The sequence below is a fragment of the Agelaius tricolor genome, unplaced genomic scaffold (genome assembly GCF_023055355.1).
Source record: "Agelaius tricolor isolate 1412-34295 unplaced genomic scaffold, bAgeTri1.0.p SCAF_1, whole genome shotgun sequence".
NCBI classification, from domain to species: Eukaryota; Metazoa; Chordata; class Aves; order Passeriformes; family Icteridae; genus Agelaius; species Agelaius tricolor.
The window spans coordinates 43,124,189-43,138,754 of NW_027269261.1; the positions used below are offsets into that span (position 1 = coordinate 43,124,189).

The following is a 14,566-nucleotide window of genomic DNA, read 5'->3' on the forward strand; positions in this document are numbered from 1 at the left end:
ATATATACAGTTGTGATCAAGTGCTTTCTCAGGGTTTTGCTCTCTATATAGGAAGGTTACCATGACAGTGTTTTGCTGTACTGTATCTGAAATTATGTGAATGGGAGAAGTACAAATATCTATTCTGCTTCATTACCAATGGTTCCACTGCTCTGCCATTCCTACCCCTTTGGAAAATACTGTTTGTGCAGCACATGTGCTGTGAGTTTGAGAAAAAGCAATTTTGCACTACTGGTTGAAGGATTCTGGCCACCAGGGGGAAGCTTTGGAATATGACTCAGGGTTGCTGCTCAAGCTTACTTCTGTTTATCTGCGTATTTATGTAATGAATAGTTCTTAAATCCTGTAAAAAAAGCCTGGTAATAATTAGGTTAACTAAGTAGGCTTTAAAAATTATTTTTAGCTCATAATAATAATAATGTATTATCTGCCTTTTAAGTTGTTTAGCATTGCATGAAATCTTGAAGTTTAAATCTGGTTTTTATCACCGTGAAAATGCCTATGCTGATGTGAAGAATCTCACATTTAAATAGGAAAGTTTAAAAATGACAAATGACATAATCAAAGCTTTATTTCAGTGGACTGGAGCACTCTCAAAATTTGTTCTGGACTGCATTCTGCTACACATTTCTGTGTGGCACATGATGTAGTTATTAAAACTTAAACTCTTCATGTATCACTTTCCTGTTGATAAAGAAAGACTAATTATTTCTGCCACATTTTGCTTATTCCTCTAAACAGATAAAATGCTCCACAGAATTATTTTCGCTATTCTAACATGCAGTGAAAGTTAGTGGGAAGGAGAGGGTTCATACAGTGTGGTTGATATTATTCCATTTTGGATGTCTTAGACTAGCAAGTTTTTCATCCTAAAGCAGCACATACTGTCAAATATAAAACAGCCAAAAATTAAACAGTTCATGAGATGGGATTTGTCCATGGCACAGCTCCTTCAAGTTGCAACCAGCTCATTTTCCTGTGCAGTGCAACAGCTTCCATCCAATCTTCTGTATTAATTTTGAAGTTTTGGGGCAAAATTAGAGTTATGCATTTTCATTACACTGGGAACATGAGTGGAAAGTAAGAACTGGTTCCCTGGGAAGGCAGTATTGAAGTGGAAGTATTTCTGTGCTTTGAGAATGTGGATGAGAGTCCAAAGGGAATGCTTCAGAACAAACGCTTGTAGGCTTGAATAATGTTGTGGCTTGACAGTTGCTGTTGTGCCACAAAATTTATTATTACATTTTAGTAACATGAAACATTCATTTCCTTAAATGACTACAAGAAATATCAGAGCAGGAGCGCTTTTTGTTACACCAGGAGACGCTTCCCGAACAACTCCTGGCAGAGAAGCAGTTGAACCTCAACGATATGCCAGTGCTGTCTGCATCTCAGCTCATTGATGTAAGTGTCCCATGTTGTCTTCATTACAACTTCCAGTATGCTTTCTGCCCCTTTGTGATGAAATAAATGAGAAGGTCACAGCTGGCTTTATCCCTTATATAACTTGCTAAGCACCTAAAGATCTGATGTATGAATTAGTTTGACTTCACTTAGTTTCTACCAGCAAACATCAAAATGATGGGTTTGGTCCTAGTTTTTTCTGTTGAATGTGTGCTTTGGAGTGTTGCTGCAAGAAAAAGCAAATGACATCAGTCCCAGAAGTTGATTTACTGGTCTAAACCAGTTTTTGGATGTGAGACAGTTTTTGCCTTCCTTTACATTCTTGATAGAGCAGAACTTGGTAGGGCAGAATGAACAAACAATTCTACCTTAGTGGAGAAGGATGCTGCAAGATAGAAAAGGGAAGTACTAGAAGCAGGAAGAGGCTTTTGGTCATCTGTTGCAAAGAGGCACCGGAAGTCTTTCTACTTTTGCTTTCTTTTACAAAAATCCAACCCATCATGAAACAAAAATTAGAACTGTTCCAGTATACTGCGATGAGTAATAGTGCTGATTCCTTTTTCACACTCCTTTCTGGGATCAGCCAGGAACCGGTAGCCTTACTGATTCTGCCTTGTTTGCCACATTTTTTTACCATCCAGTGATGCACACAGAAAATACTCCATGAATAACAGCAATACATTGTAAAAGAAGCCACTTATATCTGGCTGTCAATATTTCTGTATTTTTCTGTAATCCTGTGGAAAATCAAAAGCTAGCATGTAAACAAGCTGCTTGTTTACATTCTGGTCATTTTCTTAGAACTGTGCTAATAGCAGATTGTGAAGTCCTTACCTGTGTATTTAAGTGAGGCTATCTGTGGGATTAGGGAAGGGTAGGAAGTGTCAGTCAGGACTTGGCAAGTGCTGGCACCACAGTAGTTTTCCTTATGAATTCTCTCTTATTGTCAAACTAGTGTTAATACTTGCTACTTGCAATGCAAAAATGAAACTCAGCAAGTGTAAATTAAAAGAGTGTTAATGTTAATTTTTCTTTGAAGCACTAATTTATAGTTGGGTGATATGAAATACTGAGGGGAGCTTGTTGTTTTTAAGGGGTGAAAGGCAGCACATGTGCTGAAGTTCTGCTTTGAGCTTAATTACCGAAATAATTCGGAGAGCTTATTTGTGGAGCTGAGCTCTGCCTACAGTAGTCCAGGAATGTTACAGCCTTAAATGGCACTTAAATTTGAAACCCAGCAGCCTTGTATCCAGTATCATTTGTCCACAGGCCATTGTCACGTAGGTGGAATGCTGCCCTAAAACCTTAAGTATATTCCTTACTATAAAAATACTAGCGGTTGAATCAAGACATATTTTCAAGAGAAGGTCATGTAAGTAGAAAATATGTGGTGGTCTTCCCACAGTGGGTTGTCCCTGATACCAGTTACATTAGTTTGTAGGCTAAAAATAATTCTCCATGTTAATCTCTGATTTCATAGTTGTTCATATGTGATGAGAACAGAAGAGCCAATGAATATGACTTCAAGAAAGCACTTGATCTGCTGGAATATATTGATGAGGTAGGAAAACTTTTCAAAGGATTTCTAACCTAGAGACTTTTTTATTATTATTTAAGCTAGGGTGGTGCATCTGTAGTTAATTAACATATTAGCTTAGTGTATGGTAATTAAAGCAACCCCTGATGTCTTTTTTCAGTTTGTTTTTAAGTCACTGGAGACGTAATGCCAAATGTCGTTTAGATAATTTAAGAAAAATTACACTCTTCATCTTCACTTCCCATTTATAGTCTATAGTTTCTTTTTGGAGCCTTGCTTCCCTACAGGCTATCTCCAAACAGGACAAAGATCAACTTGTTTTCATAGTTTAGTTCTTGTGTCTTCCCTCTTGACTGTTTCACTGATTGTCATGAGGTAATGTGGGATAGTCATCACTTTCTAACATGTAAATAGCTTTGACCCACAGATTTGCCATCTGCTTTTTTCCAACTGTATTTTTTTTCCTTCTCAATAAAATGAATGTTACTCTAAACCCACGCAATTTCAATTTTTTTTTTCCCACAGATACTAAAATTCCTAACAACTTGTGTAGAACCATTCAGCACAAATCAGAGGTGGTGGTTTCTGTGCAACGAAGAAACTGCCCTTTTCAAATCAAATGTATATATTTGAAAACATTTACTAATGTTTTTATATAACATATATCCTAATGTGGATACTAGTGCATGTTAGTTAGCTTGGCCATACCAAAAAAAGAGCTTTGACTCCACTCATCTTTTATCATGTGGTAAAATGAAATTTGCCTAGAATACAATGTTTTACAAATTGATATTTTTGTGCCTTTTACAAGCTGTGTTAGTTGGTTGTCAGCAGTCAAGTGATGCTGTAGAAAGTCTGAATCCAAGATTTCAAATGGAAACAAACAGTGTTTGGTGTTTCAAAAGTCCAATCAGATCATCTGTTAAAACAGCATATGTTAAAAAGAGCGTTTGGTGATTGAAGAATCTAATTCCTTGGTGCAATCTGCATGATAGCGTGATTATTTCTTTGTAAAAAACCCTAGAATTTTAATATGCCTGTCTTTTCTCCTTATATGAATTGAAGGAAGAAGAAGTGGATGTAAATGATCTTAAACTTAAAATTCTCTGTAAGGCTCTCCAAAGGGATGGGTAAGTATCAATATAAGTTCCTGAGACACAACTTTTCCAGAATTATATTTTAGTGTTCTATTCTCTAATTCACAAAAAATACTTAATTTCACAGGATAAGGTTAGTAAAGTGTAATGTGTCTGATCAGAACATGTATTCTTATTTATAAAGTGAAACCACAGTAAAAAAAATCACCTGATGTAGAAATGAGCCCATGCAGCTTTTGTTCTTGAACCCTTTCCTGAAGTAAAAGAAGCGACCAGTGCTGAATTTTTTTAACCTTTTTCTTTTCCTATGAAGCATCTCAAGTAGAAGCTTTTTAATAAGATAACACAGGCAGAGGTCACTCCTGCAAGCTTTTATTTCACTTGGGTTTTGCCATTGAACCACACTGGCAATTTCATGAGCTTTTTGAGTTAAAGCTGCATTTTTGGTTGTAAGAGATCAAAGCCTAACCAGTGCTTAGAAAAGCCACTCTTGTGGATGTTTAAAACTAAATACAGGCAGAATCCAGTTGGTCACAGGGGTCTTCTCGTAAAACAGTGGTACTGTTCTTTCCCAGGTTAAATAATACAAATGGCATTTCCTCCCTTTCCTTTCCAACTCTCAGAAGTCTTCTGACTTTCCTAACTCCCACCTATGTTCCAAGAGGAAGCTAAGGAAGAAAAGATGAGGAGAGAATACATTCCAAATGCACTGTGCCATTTGTGATTAAAATGGAAATAAGCAGCATTTAGATTCACACTTATGGATAGGACAGATTCCAAATGGCAGTGGTGTCTAGGAAATAATTCCTAATTGCATGGCTAAGTTATGTCCCTATATAACACAAATCATAAGCAGAGAGAGGTTCACACTATTCCAAGTGTTTTCCATTCCTGTAATTTTAAAGACAGAAAAATTCAGAGCTCCTGCATGGCACCAATCCAGTTATTGGTTTATGATCTATCTACCCTGGACAAGCACGGGGTTTTCAATGAGGTGTTTTAACTGTTCAAGTATGTACAATGGTGACAAGATTTTGGCCACTCTGGCAGCTAAGCAGAGGCAATTTGAGATGCAGACTCTACACTGAATAGTGGGCAGAAAACTTGATGTCTCAGCTGAATTTCCAGTCCAGCAAGGCTCACAAAGGCTTACAGAGGTGGTGTTAACTTTCATCTCTGTGCAAAAGTAAACATTAGAGATGTAACAGTTCCTACTTTTCAGGATGGCCTGTGGTTTCTAACTTGAGGGCTACAGATGGTGAGAAGGTTCTTGGGTAGGATGGAGAGCCTTACTGAGTCAGCTCCTGATGCTCTGCTTGTGTCCTCACTGTCCTCCTCTGTGCCCAAGGGGAGAAAATCCCCCTTCCCTCCCTCCTTTCCTCACATTCTTCCCAGTGGAATTAAAGATGTAATCCTAGACATTTAGGAGCTGAAGAGACATCCAGGGTAAAACCAGTGAAGTACAGAGGATTTGTCAATAATAGCTGCTGGATCCAGGTTCAGATCTGTTACAAGCACGTCCCACAGGCCTGTGGTAGTTTAGGGAGTGATATGAGAACCAGTTTTGTCTGACAGCTTAGCACATGGAACAGGAAATTTTAACAACTGAAAGGTTAGAATCACAGCAAAACAAGTTAGGTTGGTGTTGAATTTAAACTGGAGCATATAAAGCTCTGCAAGGATGAAAAATTGTCATTTAAAACAATCTTCCTCTTAGAAAAATCTTTTTGGGATTTTTTTTTATCACAAATGAGACTGGTATTCATGAGTCTTTACGTTTAATCACAGAGTAGATAAACTATTTGTTTTGTGATTGTGTGTGTTGTTCACAGGCCTGCAACTTAGATCTTGCAATTTTTTCCCCATTTCTTTTCTCAGTGTTTGATATTTGTTTTGTTTTGATTTTTTTCACGTTAGAGAATTGCTTCTTTTGTTTTATTCTACCAAAAGAATAAATCTACACTTTCATCACCTCAGTTGTAAAATATAATTGCTGGCAATAGGTAGTTCTTATCTCAATGGATAATGCTTTTATATTATCAAAGAAATAATGTCGTTTGGTTGGGATTTTTAATGGTTAAAAAATGGGAAACATCTCTGTTGGCTGGGATTTTTAATGGTTTAAAAATAGGAAACATTTCTGTTCTTCTCCTAACTAGACTACATTCTAGTAGAGCAGTTTTGTTCCAGTTTTACTGGAATAATGACTAATTAACACAAGGTAGGAAAAAAACTCTTGCTTTGAGCTATAACCAAGCACATAATGCTTCCAAATGGACATGTATTAATCACCTTTGATAATTTATCTAATTTTCCTGTGGTTTGGGATTTTTTTTTCTTGTTAGTGTTCCTATTATTTTGTCTGTGTAATTCTTTCCCAAAATTATTCTTTGACTTGCAGATGGTCCTGTTCGGATGGTAGAGATGATCCAATTGAAGCATCTAAAGATAGTATATTTGTGAAAATACTACAAAAGCTGTTGAAAGAAGGTAAAGTGTACTTATAAATATAATTGAATGAAATTGTTGTTTCAAAAGCTGCTTAAGATCATATGTAAAAAGTAGCATTATTAAATTCTCAGAGTAATAAAAAAATTCATTCCACTAGGCAGTTAAAATCATTTGGAGCTAATTCTATCTCTGTAAACTGTTCAGGGAGATAAGAGATGAGCACATTTCTTGGTTGTAATCTTAGTATCTTAAAGTTATTTGCTCAGTAGAGCACTGAACACATTTTTAGCAGTTGCTTACTGTACAGTAAAGGAGGTCTTTTGGGGGTAAATATGTCTCTTCTGTAAGATACAGGATAGTAACTAATTGACTGTTACTCAGTAGGACTTAATCTATTTTAGCCAATTTGTTTTGCTTTTGTTTTTTCTCTCCAAAAGCCAAAACAAAAAAAATACACCTCCCATTCTCCACTTAAAGCTGACTATAGGAGGTTATGGCCATGGAATTTACAGCTGAAGGAGGGAGGGAGAGAAGGGAAACAACTGGGAGTCAAAGCCTGTTTCAAATATTACTGCATAGAAACGTTTTGCAGAACACATAAGGCTTCATGTGAAAAGCACAAAACTTAAGTACTTCAGAAAAGTTCCAGTTTTGTGTGTTCAATCCTGTCAATTCCCTTACATTTTTAAGACTTGCACACCCTATGCTGGAACTGTTGCAACTGATATATAGTTATTGTATGGCTGAGCTTTCTTTTCTCTTGCCTTTCTTTTATTTTTTATTTATTTTTATTTTGATGAAGTGCTATGTAAAGACTTGGATTTGTGGTTTAATCATTGAATTACTGAACTCTAGATAAAAAAAAATTAACTCTGTTTTATAGGCTACTTAAGCTTTATTGTATTTCTTGACGTGTATAATAGAGTCAGAGCTTCCCAATTCCAAAAGAGTAATTTAGCTGTAATGCAGGCAGGCTGTTTACTTAAAAATGATACTAACTGCTAATGCAAAGTACTTTAATCAGAGATGCAATAAATGGTTTTGTTTTGTAGGAGTTCAGTTAAGTGAGTATTTACCAGAGGTGAAGGACTTGCTTCAAGCAAATGAACTCGGCAACTTGAAATACAACTCTTACTTCGAATTTGTGTTAAAAGCAAACTATGAACTTTATGTTCAGGGACAAGCATGAGTCACACTGGGATTTTAAAATATTTTTTCTAAAGAACTCTTGAATTGACATTTACTTTTTTATATTCTGTTTGGTTTTTTGCTAAAGCTTTGTGATAAAGTCTGTATGGGTAATAATACTTACCTTAAATGTATAGACATTGATGCTTTAGTCAAGGGACACAGAGTTGTGTTTTCAGGTGACATAAAAATAAAGTTTTCATTTTCTGTGCCTTTCATAAACTTACTGGTTTGTTCTGTATCTTGATTAGAATGTGTTCTGTCTGAGACCCAAGGATACATACAGGATGAAAATGGGGGATCTACTGCAGAGGGTGGGAAACTTGTGTTGTCACTGCTGGGGCTGTGATTTCAGTTCAGGAAAAATACTGAACACATTGATGCTGGGTGACTGCATACATTACTTAAGAAGCAACAGGTTATTCTATCCAATAACTCCACTCTTTACAGTACTTCTTGCCTAGTAGAAACTAGGTAATTTCAGTTTTGCATTTTTGTTATTTGCACAAGAAGGATAAGTGGCTTGTCACTGATCACTCAGCTTGTCTGTGACAGAAAGGAATAAAGTGCAGCTCTCATTCAAAACATCTGGTCCAGCAAAGACTCCATTCTTTCAGTTCATATCTGTTAAATTAAACTTTTTCCAAATATTTTAGTATTGTATCCATTTAACTTCCCTTCAAGCTATTTCTAGCATACATGTAAAATGGGATTAGCAGCTCACCATGCAGTCATTCACAGCAACTGCTTGTGCCTAAGGTCAGAAGAAACCTCGAAAGCATTTATGAAAGTGTGGGAGTACAGCATGATCTTCCTTACTCCCATGCCTTGGTCTCTATTGGTAAGCACTACTGATTTCCTTTTTTCCTTTTTAACCCCAGTGCCCCAGTTAGTTATCTCTGACATGGGAATAATTTTAAAAAGAAACAATTTCTCAATTATTCTCATTAACAGCAAGATTTAGTCTTTCAATAAAAGTTACTGCAGTCTGATGTGTTGCACCTTTCTTTTGCATGTAGCTCGAGAGCCAGAAACTGACTGCAGAGCAACTTGCACGCCCTTATGTTTCACTTGTCTGGCTCCATGCCTGCTGCAACAACTTGATCTAACAGCTGAGAAGGTCAGAAGTTAAATTGGTTGAAGGGAATCCAGTTTCTAGTTTTAAAAGCACAGCTCCCCTTCCGTGGCTTTCCCTCCTCCCTGTACTAATACAGTAAGCTGGGCTGAGAGTCTGAACATGTTTGGAAGAATAGATTTATGTAGAGAGGTTCAAACTAATATGGGAAAGAAATGCACTAGCAGTCATCTTCTAAGATTGTTCTGAGCAGCGAACTTTGCTCTTCGGCAGTGTTGCATGGCTGGGAAGTGTGAGTGTAACTCCCAGCTCTGGCTTCAAAGGCGTCGCTCGTTGAAAGGAGGAATTCCACGTGTTCGCCTGAATGTCACTTTGAGGGCGGTTTCACATCGATAAACTTAGCAGGGTTTTGGGAGAAAGGGACTAATGGAAGAAGCGTTTGCTTGCCCTGCCAAAATATGTTCTGCCTTAACTTTTCCTAGACTCCTGAATTTTGCTTGAAGAGCAATCTCTTTGACTGTCCACCATATATCACTCTGGAGCTATCTCATCTTCCTAGACTGTTGGCCAGTTCTCTGTGATCTGTCAGGACTGGCAGGGCAAGCCCTGGAAAGCTTGCTCCAGGTGCAAGCGGTTCTGATCACCCTTATCCATTGTTTCAAAGTGCCTGGACTCCCTGCTGGATCATGTTTATCATGGCTGGTGTAAAATTATTATCCAGGTTTTTGGGGAAGGATGGGCTGTGTAGGGTTTTCAACTGTTTTACTCTACTGCTGGGTTGGGAGGCACTTGGCGTTTATACAGCAGCTTTCCATCTGACTATTGCCAAAACAGAAGGCTACTTAAAATGAGTTTACTTAAACAAAGCCTCATTAAAATAACTTCCATGTCTAAACAGATGTTTAATGTTCTTGTACTAGTAATGTTGAACTGGTTCTCTATTCTGTTGGAAAGTTTGAAGAGTCTGGGACTCAGGGTTATTCCTCCTCTCTGTCCTCTGCTTCATTATGTAATAAACTGTGCTGGTGCAGAACTCCTGTCTCAGATTACTGCTCCAGGAGGATGCCTTCATTTACCACTGCATATGGAAGGTGGCAAATGCCACAGCTCTAGCTTGTTTCTAAGTGTAACAAAAACAAACTTGTGACAAAAAGATGAGGGTTAAAACTGCCTGAGGGGGATGGATAGATCCTCTTGAATGAGGATATACGTTGTTTCTTAAATAGTTATTTTCTCAGTAACAGAGAGCACGCAAGGTACGGGAGGTACAAATTTGCATCCTTTGTTGTCGCCAGAGCAGCAGGAAAGCTTTTCAGTTGTCATTTGTGATCAGTTTCAGAAGCTATGCATGGTGGATAGTGAGTTCTTTGTGCCCTGTACTGGAAACTAACTCCAACTTGAGACAAAAACCACATTCATTTAGTGAATCCAGATAAACATCAGATCTACCTGCAGAAAATGATATTTTACTTAGAAGTGGGAGAATTTAACATTGCCATTTGGGTACTTTGCTGTACACTAGATTGGGGTAGAGAGAAAATAAAAGGGACCAGAAGGGATAGAGTGGGTTTATGCTTGCATCATGTTTCATTGCAGGATTAAGGATGTTTATCTTTCAGCGGCGTTCGAGTTTCTGTTACTTGATTTCTGATTCAACACAACCAGCCGTATTTTGGAAACCACAATGAAGCACTACAGTTCTGTAAATAGATTTGGTGGTTGTGATGCCTTTAAGTGCTCTCAGGCTTCTGATTTTTGTACTGCCAGTTGTTGATGACAGAACTGAAGAATAATACAAGTTGAGGAACAGGGTGAGAGAAGAGCACGTTTTAATAACAACTTGACAGGAATTCAAAATCTATAGCAGAAGGAATTAAAAGGCTGCCAGAGGTAAAGAAGAATGCTGCCAACCTGGAGGATGCACAAGTTAAACAGAGGAGAAGAAAAGTTGTCTGCTTCTCTGTTGAGCTGTCTACTCTGCCTTGCAGTGGAGGAAATCACCTGCAGAAATACCTTCACTCACAGGCGACTCCTCACAGAACAGTGCTTCTGGCCTACTATTCCTCTTCCTTCTTGCCTGACTCCCTAAATTTTCAAAGGATTTACACTTGACTGTGTCTTCTGAGAGGATCACAAAGGTTGATTTGCATCAACATGGTGTCAGGGCTGCAAATCTGCTTGCATTACTGCCTCTTCTCTCCATTGGAAACCAAATATCTGTAAAATCTTCCAAGTGTCCCAGATGGAATCCCTGCCTAAATACCCATAGCTGAAGGAGATGAACTGTTCCTTTTCACTTGCATAGTACCTTCAGCTCGTCAGGGATGACTTGCCTGTGAGACCACACTCCTTTTGGAAAGGGTGAGCCACAGGGATGGCTGAAGGGCTCCCGTGTTGCCTGGCTGAGCGCAGAGGCCAGCAATGGGCACTCGTAATGGCACCAGCATTCACCACTACGTCAGGCTTCTGGGATCAGCCCAGGATTAATCCTTTACCGGGCTTCTCTTCAGGCATTTGTCTGACAGATGTTATCCCGCGCATTTGTTTTCCATTTTTAAATCACAGCAAGGAAACGATGCACGGCTTTAACTTCATGGGTAAAGGTGTGGGTGTTGCATGGGCTGCCACCGTGTGCCCTGCAAACCAGGGATCCACCTCGTCACTTCACTTCTCTCCCAGTTCCCTTTCTGCCCCTGGGCTCACCTACAGCTATGGGAAAGACCCGGGAGGGACGCGTTTCCCTTCGCAGCCCCAAGCCTGGGCACGTGGTGGCCGCGGAGCCGATGCCCGCTCGCCTCCTGCCCCGCTGAGCCCCGCGGCGCTCCCGGCCGCCCCCACCTGCTTTGCCCTTAACGGGGCCGGTGCTGCCGGGGGATTATTTCGGCCCCGGCCGCGGGCGGTGGAGGGGGGGGCTCGGCAGACGAGCCTTATACGGCCGGGCCCGGCTCACCTGGGCCGGGGCCAGGAGCGCCTTCTTTGGGCACCGCCGGGCCGGGGCCGCGCCGGGCCCGACACCAAATATGGGGACGGCCGGGGCCGCATTCCTGGGGGCCGGTCGCTGCCGCCGCCCGCCGTGATAAAAGGCTCGGCGGCGGCCGCGGCGGCCACGAGTGACCCGGCGAGAAGCGGGAGCCTCTCTCTCTGCCCGACGCGCGGAGCCCGCAGCCAGCCCAGGTAAGCCCCGGCCCCGCCGCCACCGCCCGCGGCTGCCGAGCGGCCGTGAGGCTCAGCCCCGCTGCCCTGTGCCCCCGCAGACACAGCCGAGACCATGTGTGACGAGGACGAGACCACCGCGCTCGTGTGCGACAACGGCTCCGGCCTGGTGAAGGCTGGCTTCGCCGGGGACGATGCCCCCAGGGCCGTGTTCCCCTCCATCGTTGGCCGCCCCCGCCACCAGGTACGGCGCACTCCCCCTCCGAGCCTCCTCGCACGCCCTGCCACAGCCGTGGCTGCGGATCCCTGCTGCCTTCCAGCCCTCGGCATCCTCCTGTCCTGCCGGGGAGCCCCGTGCTGCTGCCCGTGGAGAGGTTGCTGAGCTCCCACTTTCCTCCCCTGCAGGGCGTCATGGTGGGTATGGGTCAGAAGGACTCCTACGTAGGAGATGAAGCCCAGAGCAAGAGAGGTATCCTGACCCTGAAGTACCCCATTGAACATGGCATCATCACAAACTGGGACGACATGGAGAAGATCTGGCACCACACCTTCTACAATGAGCTGCGTGTCGCCCCAGAGGAGCACCCCACTCTGCTCACTGAGGCCCCCCTTAACCCCAAAGCCAACCGTGAAAAGATGACCCAAATCATGTTTGAGACCTTCAACGTCCCTGCCATGTATGTGGCCATCCAGGCTGTGCTGTCCCTGTACGCCTCTGGCCGTACCACTGGTGAGTGCAAAGTCCTGCTGGCTCCTCTTCCCCGAGCAAGGAGGCCCAGGACAGGTCCCCTACCTCTGACAAGCACTCTGCCCCCAGGGCAGGACCCTCTGTGGCCACATCTCTCACAGGGCTGCTTCTTGTCTCCACAGGTATCGTGCTGGACTCAGGTGATGGTGTGACACACAACGTCCCCATCTATGAAGGGTATGCCCTGCCCCACGCCATCATGCGCTTGGATCTGGCCGGCCGGGACCTCACGGATTACCTGATGAAGATCCTGACTGAGCGTGGCTATTCCTTTGTCACCACAGGTAAGCACCATTCCTTCCTCCAAAAAGTTCCCTCTTGCTTCCAGCCATCACACTTCTAGAGATGCTCTCACCCCATTGCAAGCCCCAAAAACAGTTCCTGGGGGGAGCCTGTGTGTGCTTGGGGGTCTGGAGTGCCAGCAGAGCTATGGAGGCAGCGCAAGTGCTCCCTGTTCCTCCTCTGCAAACACTGATGCCTTTTCTCCCCCCGCCAGCTGAGCGTGAGATTGTCCGTGACATCAAGGAGAAGCTGTGCTATGTGGCTCTGGACTTTGAGAACGAGATGGCCACCGCTGCCTCTTCCTCCTCCCTCGAGAAGAGCTACGAGCTGCCTGATGGGCAGGTCATCACCATCGGCAATGAGCGTTTCCGCTGCCCAGAAACCCTCTTCCAGCCTTCCTTCATTGGTGCGTGCCCCCCTCCCTCTCTCTTCCCTTGGCAGCTCTCCCCTCTCTCCAGAGTCACCCCACAGAGCTCTCGCTTTGCACTTAACCTGTGCCTGCCTGTTTCCCCCAGGTATGGAGTCTGCAGGTATCCATGAGACCACCTACAACAGCATCATGAAGTGCGACATTGACATCAGGAAGGACCTGTATGCCAACAACGTCATGTCTGGGGGTACCACCATGTACCCAGGTATTGCTGACCGCATGCAGAAGGAGATCACAGCCCTGGCCCCCAGCACGATGAAGATCAAGGTAAGGCTGGAGCACGCAGCTCCTGGGAGCAGCTGGAAGGGGCTGTGCCCAGCCCCGTGCCTGCGCCCCGCAGCAGAGTCCTGTGTGCTGATCCCAGCTCTCTTGGTGTTTTCCAGATCATTGCCCCGCCTGAGCGTAAGTACTCTGTCTGGATCGGTGGCTCCATCCTGGCCTCCCTGTCCACCTTCCAGCAGATGTGGATCACAAAGCAGGAATACGATGAAGCTGGCCCATCCATTGTCCACCGTAAATGCTTCTAAACATGTTTACATGATCACTTTGCCAACCACGCTCAGGATGACAACCTTCAAGGTTGCAGGCAGCTGAGGGCCTGCAACAGCCATGTAACTTTCTATTTTGTAACAATTTCTGGTTACTGTTGCTGCAAAGCTCCATGTGACACAGTGTATGTAAAGTGTACATAAATTAATTTATTTTATCTCGTTTTGTTTGTTTTTAAAACCAATGCCCTGTGGAAGGAAACAAAAAACTTCAAGAAGCATTAAATCATCAGTCATTCTGTCACACCCCTAACGCTGTCGTTTGTCGTCATTTGCTCGGGTTCTTCCATCGCTCGTGGACTTGGCGTGGGGGTGGTCGGGCTGAAGTCCCCAGACAGGAGGGGGACTGGGGAGGGAACAGGACCCCAGCCAGAGCAGCCAGCTCTGTGACTCCTTGGGCTGCAGGCTGCTTGGTGGCACTGGGGGCAGTGCAAGGTGGCTGCTGTTGCATCACGCTGCTGCAAGGAGGGTGCCCTGACGCTCTGCAGTGTGCCGGTCCCAGGTGGGAAAGGGTTACCTGGAGCCTTTGCTTGCAAAACATTTCTTTTGGCTCAGCCTGCCAAAAAAGTAGCCCTGGCATGCTCCCGAGGAAGGCAAGGCTGGTGCTGAGGGCAGGTGGCGGGTGCAGGTTAAATAAAGAGCTTTCCACTCCA

The 14,566-nt window shown here is 43.1% G+C and overlaps 2 protein-coding genes across 2 annotated transcripts in view; both read left to right on the forward strand.

Annotated features, from left to right (window-relative positions):
* Window positions 1–7,903, forward strand: part of NUP133 (nucleoporin 133) — a 30,068-nt gene extending 22,165 nt beyond the window's left edge. The window contains exons 22-26 of the mRNA XM_071431663.1: window positions 1,286–1,404; window positions 2,885–2,965; window positions 4,007–4,071; window positions 6,440–6,528; window positions 7,542–7,903. Coding sequence (XP_071287764.1) covers window positions 1,286–1,404; window positions 2,885–2,965; window positions 4,007–4,071; window positions 6,440–6,528; window positions 7,542–7,678 — 491 coding nt within the window. The 3' untranslated portion in view covers window positions 7,679–7,903. The remainder of the gene's footprint in view (window positions 1–1,285; window positions 1,405–2,884; window positions 2,966–4,006; window positions 4,072–6,439; window positions 6,529–7,541) is intronic.
* A 3,897-nt stretch (window positions 7,904–11,800) lies between these two features.
* On the forward strand, window positions 11,801–14,166 carry ACTA1 (actin alpha 1, skeletal muscle). The gene is made up of 7 exons (XM_071431671.1): window positions 11,801–11,926; window positions 12,007–12,149; window positions 12,311–12,635; window positions 12,776–12,937; window positions 13,150–13,341; window positions 13,451–13,632; window positions 13,749–14,166. The coding sequence occupies exons 2-7, from the start codon at window positions 12,021–12,023 to the stop codon at window positions 13,890–13,892; spliced, it is 1,134 nt and encodes a 377-aa protein (XP_071287772.1). The 5' UTR covers window positions 11,801–11,926; window positions 12,007–12,020; the 3' UTR covers window positions 13,893–14,166.
* The last annotated feature ends 400 nt before the right edge of the window (window positions 14,167–14,566 follow it).

Coding starts and splice junctions, on each gene's coding strand:
- ACTA1 (XM_071431671.1), top strand. CDS start 12,021: ATGTGTGACGAGGACGAGACCACCGCGCTCGTGTGCGACAACGGCTCC. Junction 12,938..13,149: donor CTATTCCTTTGTCACCACAG/GTAAGCACCATT, acceptor TCCCCCCGCCAG/CTGAGCGTGAGATTGTCCGT. Junction 13,342..13,450: donor CTTCCAGCCTTCCTTCATTG/GTGCGTGCCCCC, acceptor TGTTTCCCCCAG/GTATGGAGTCTGCAGGTATC.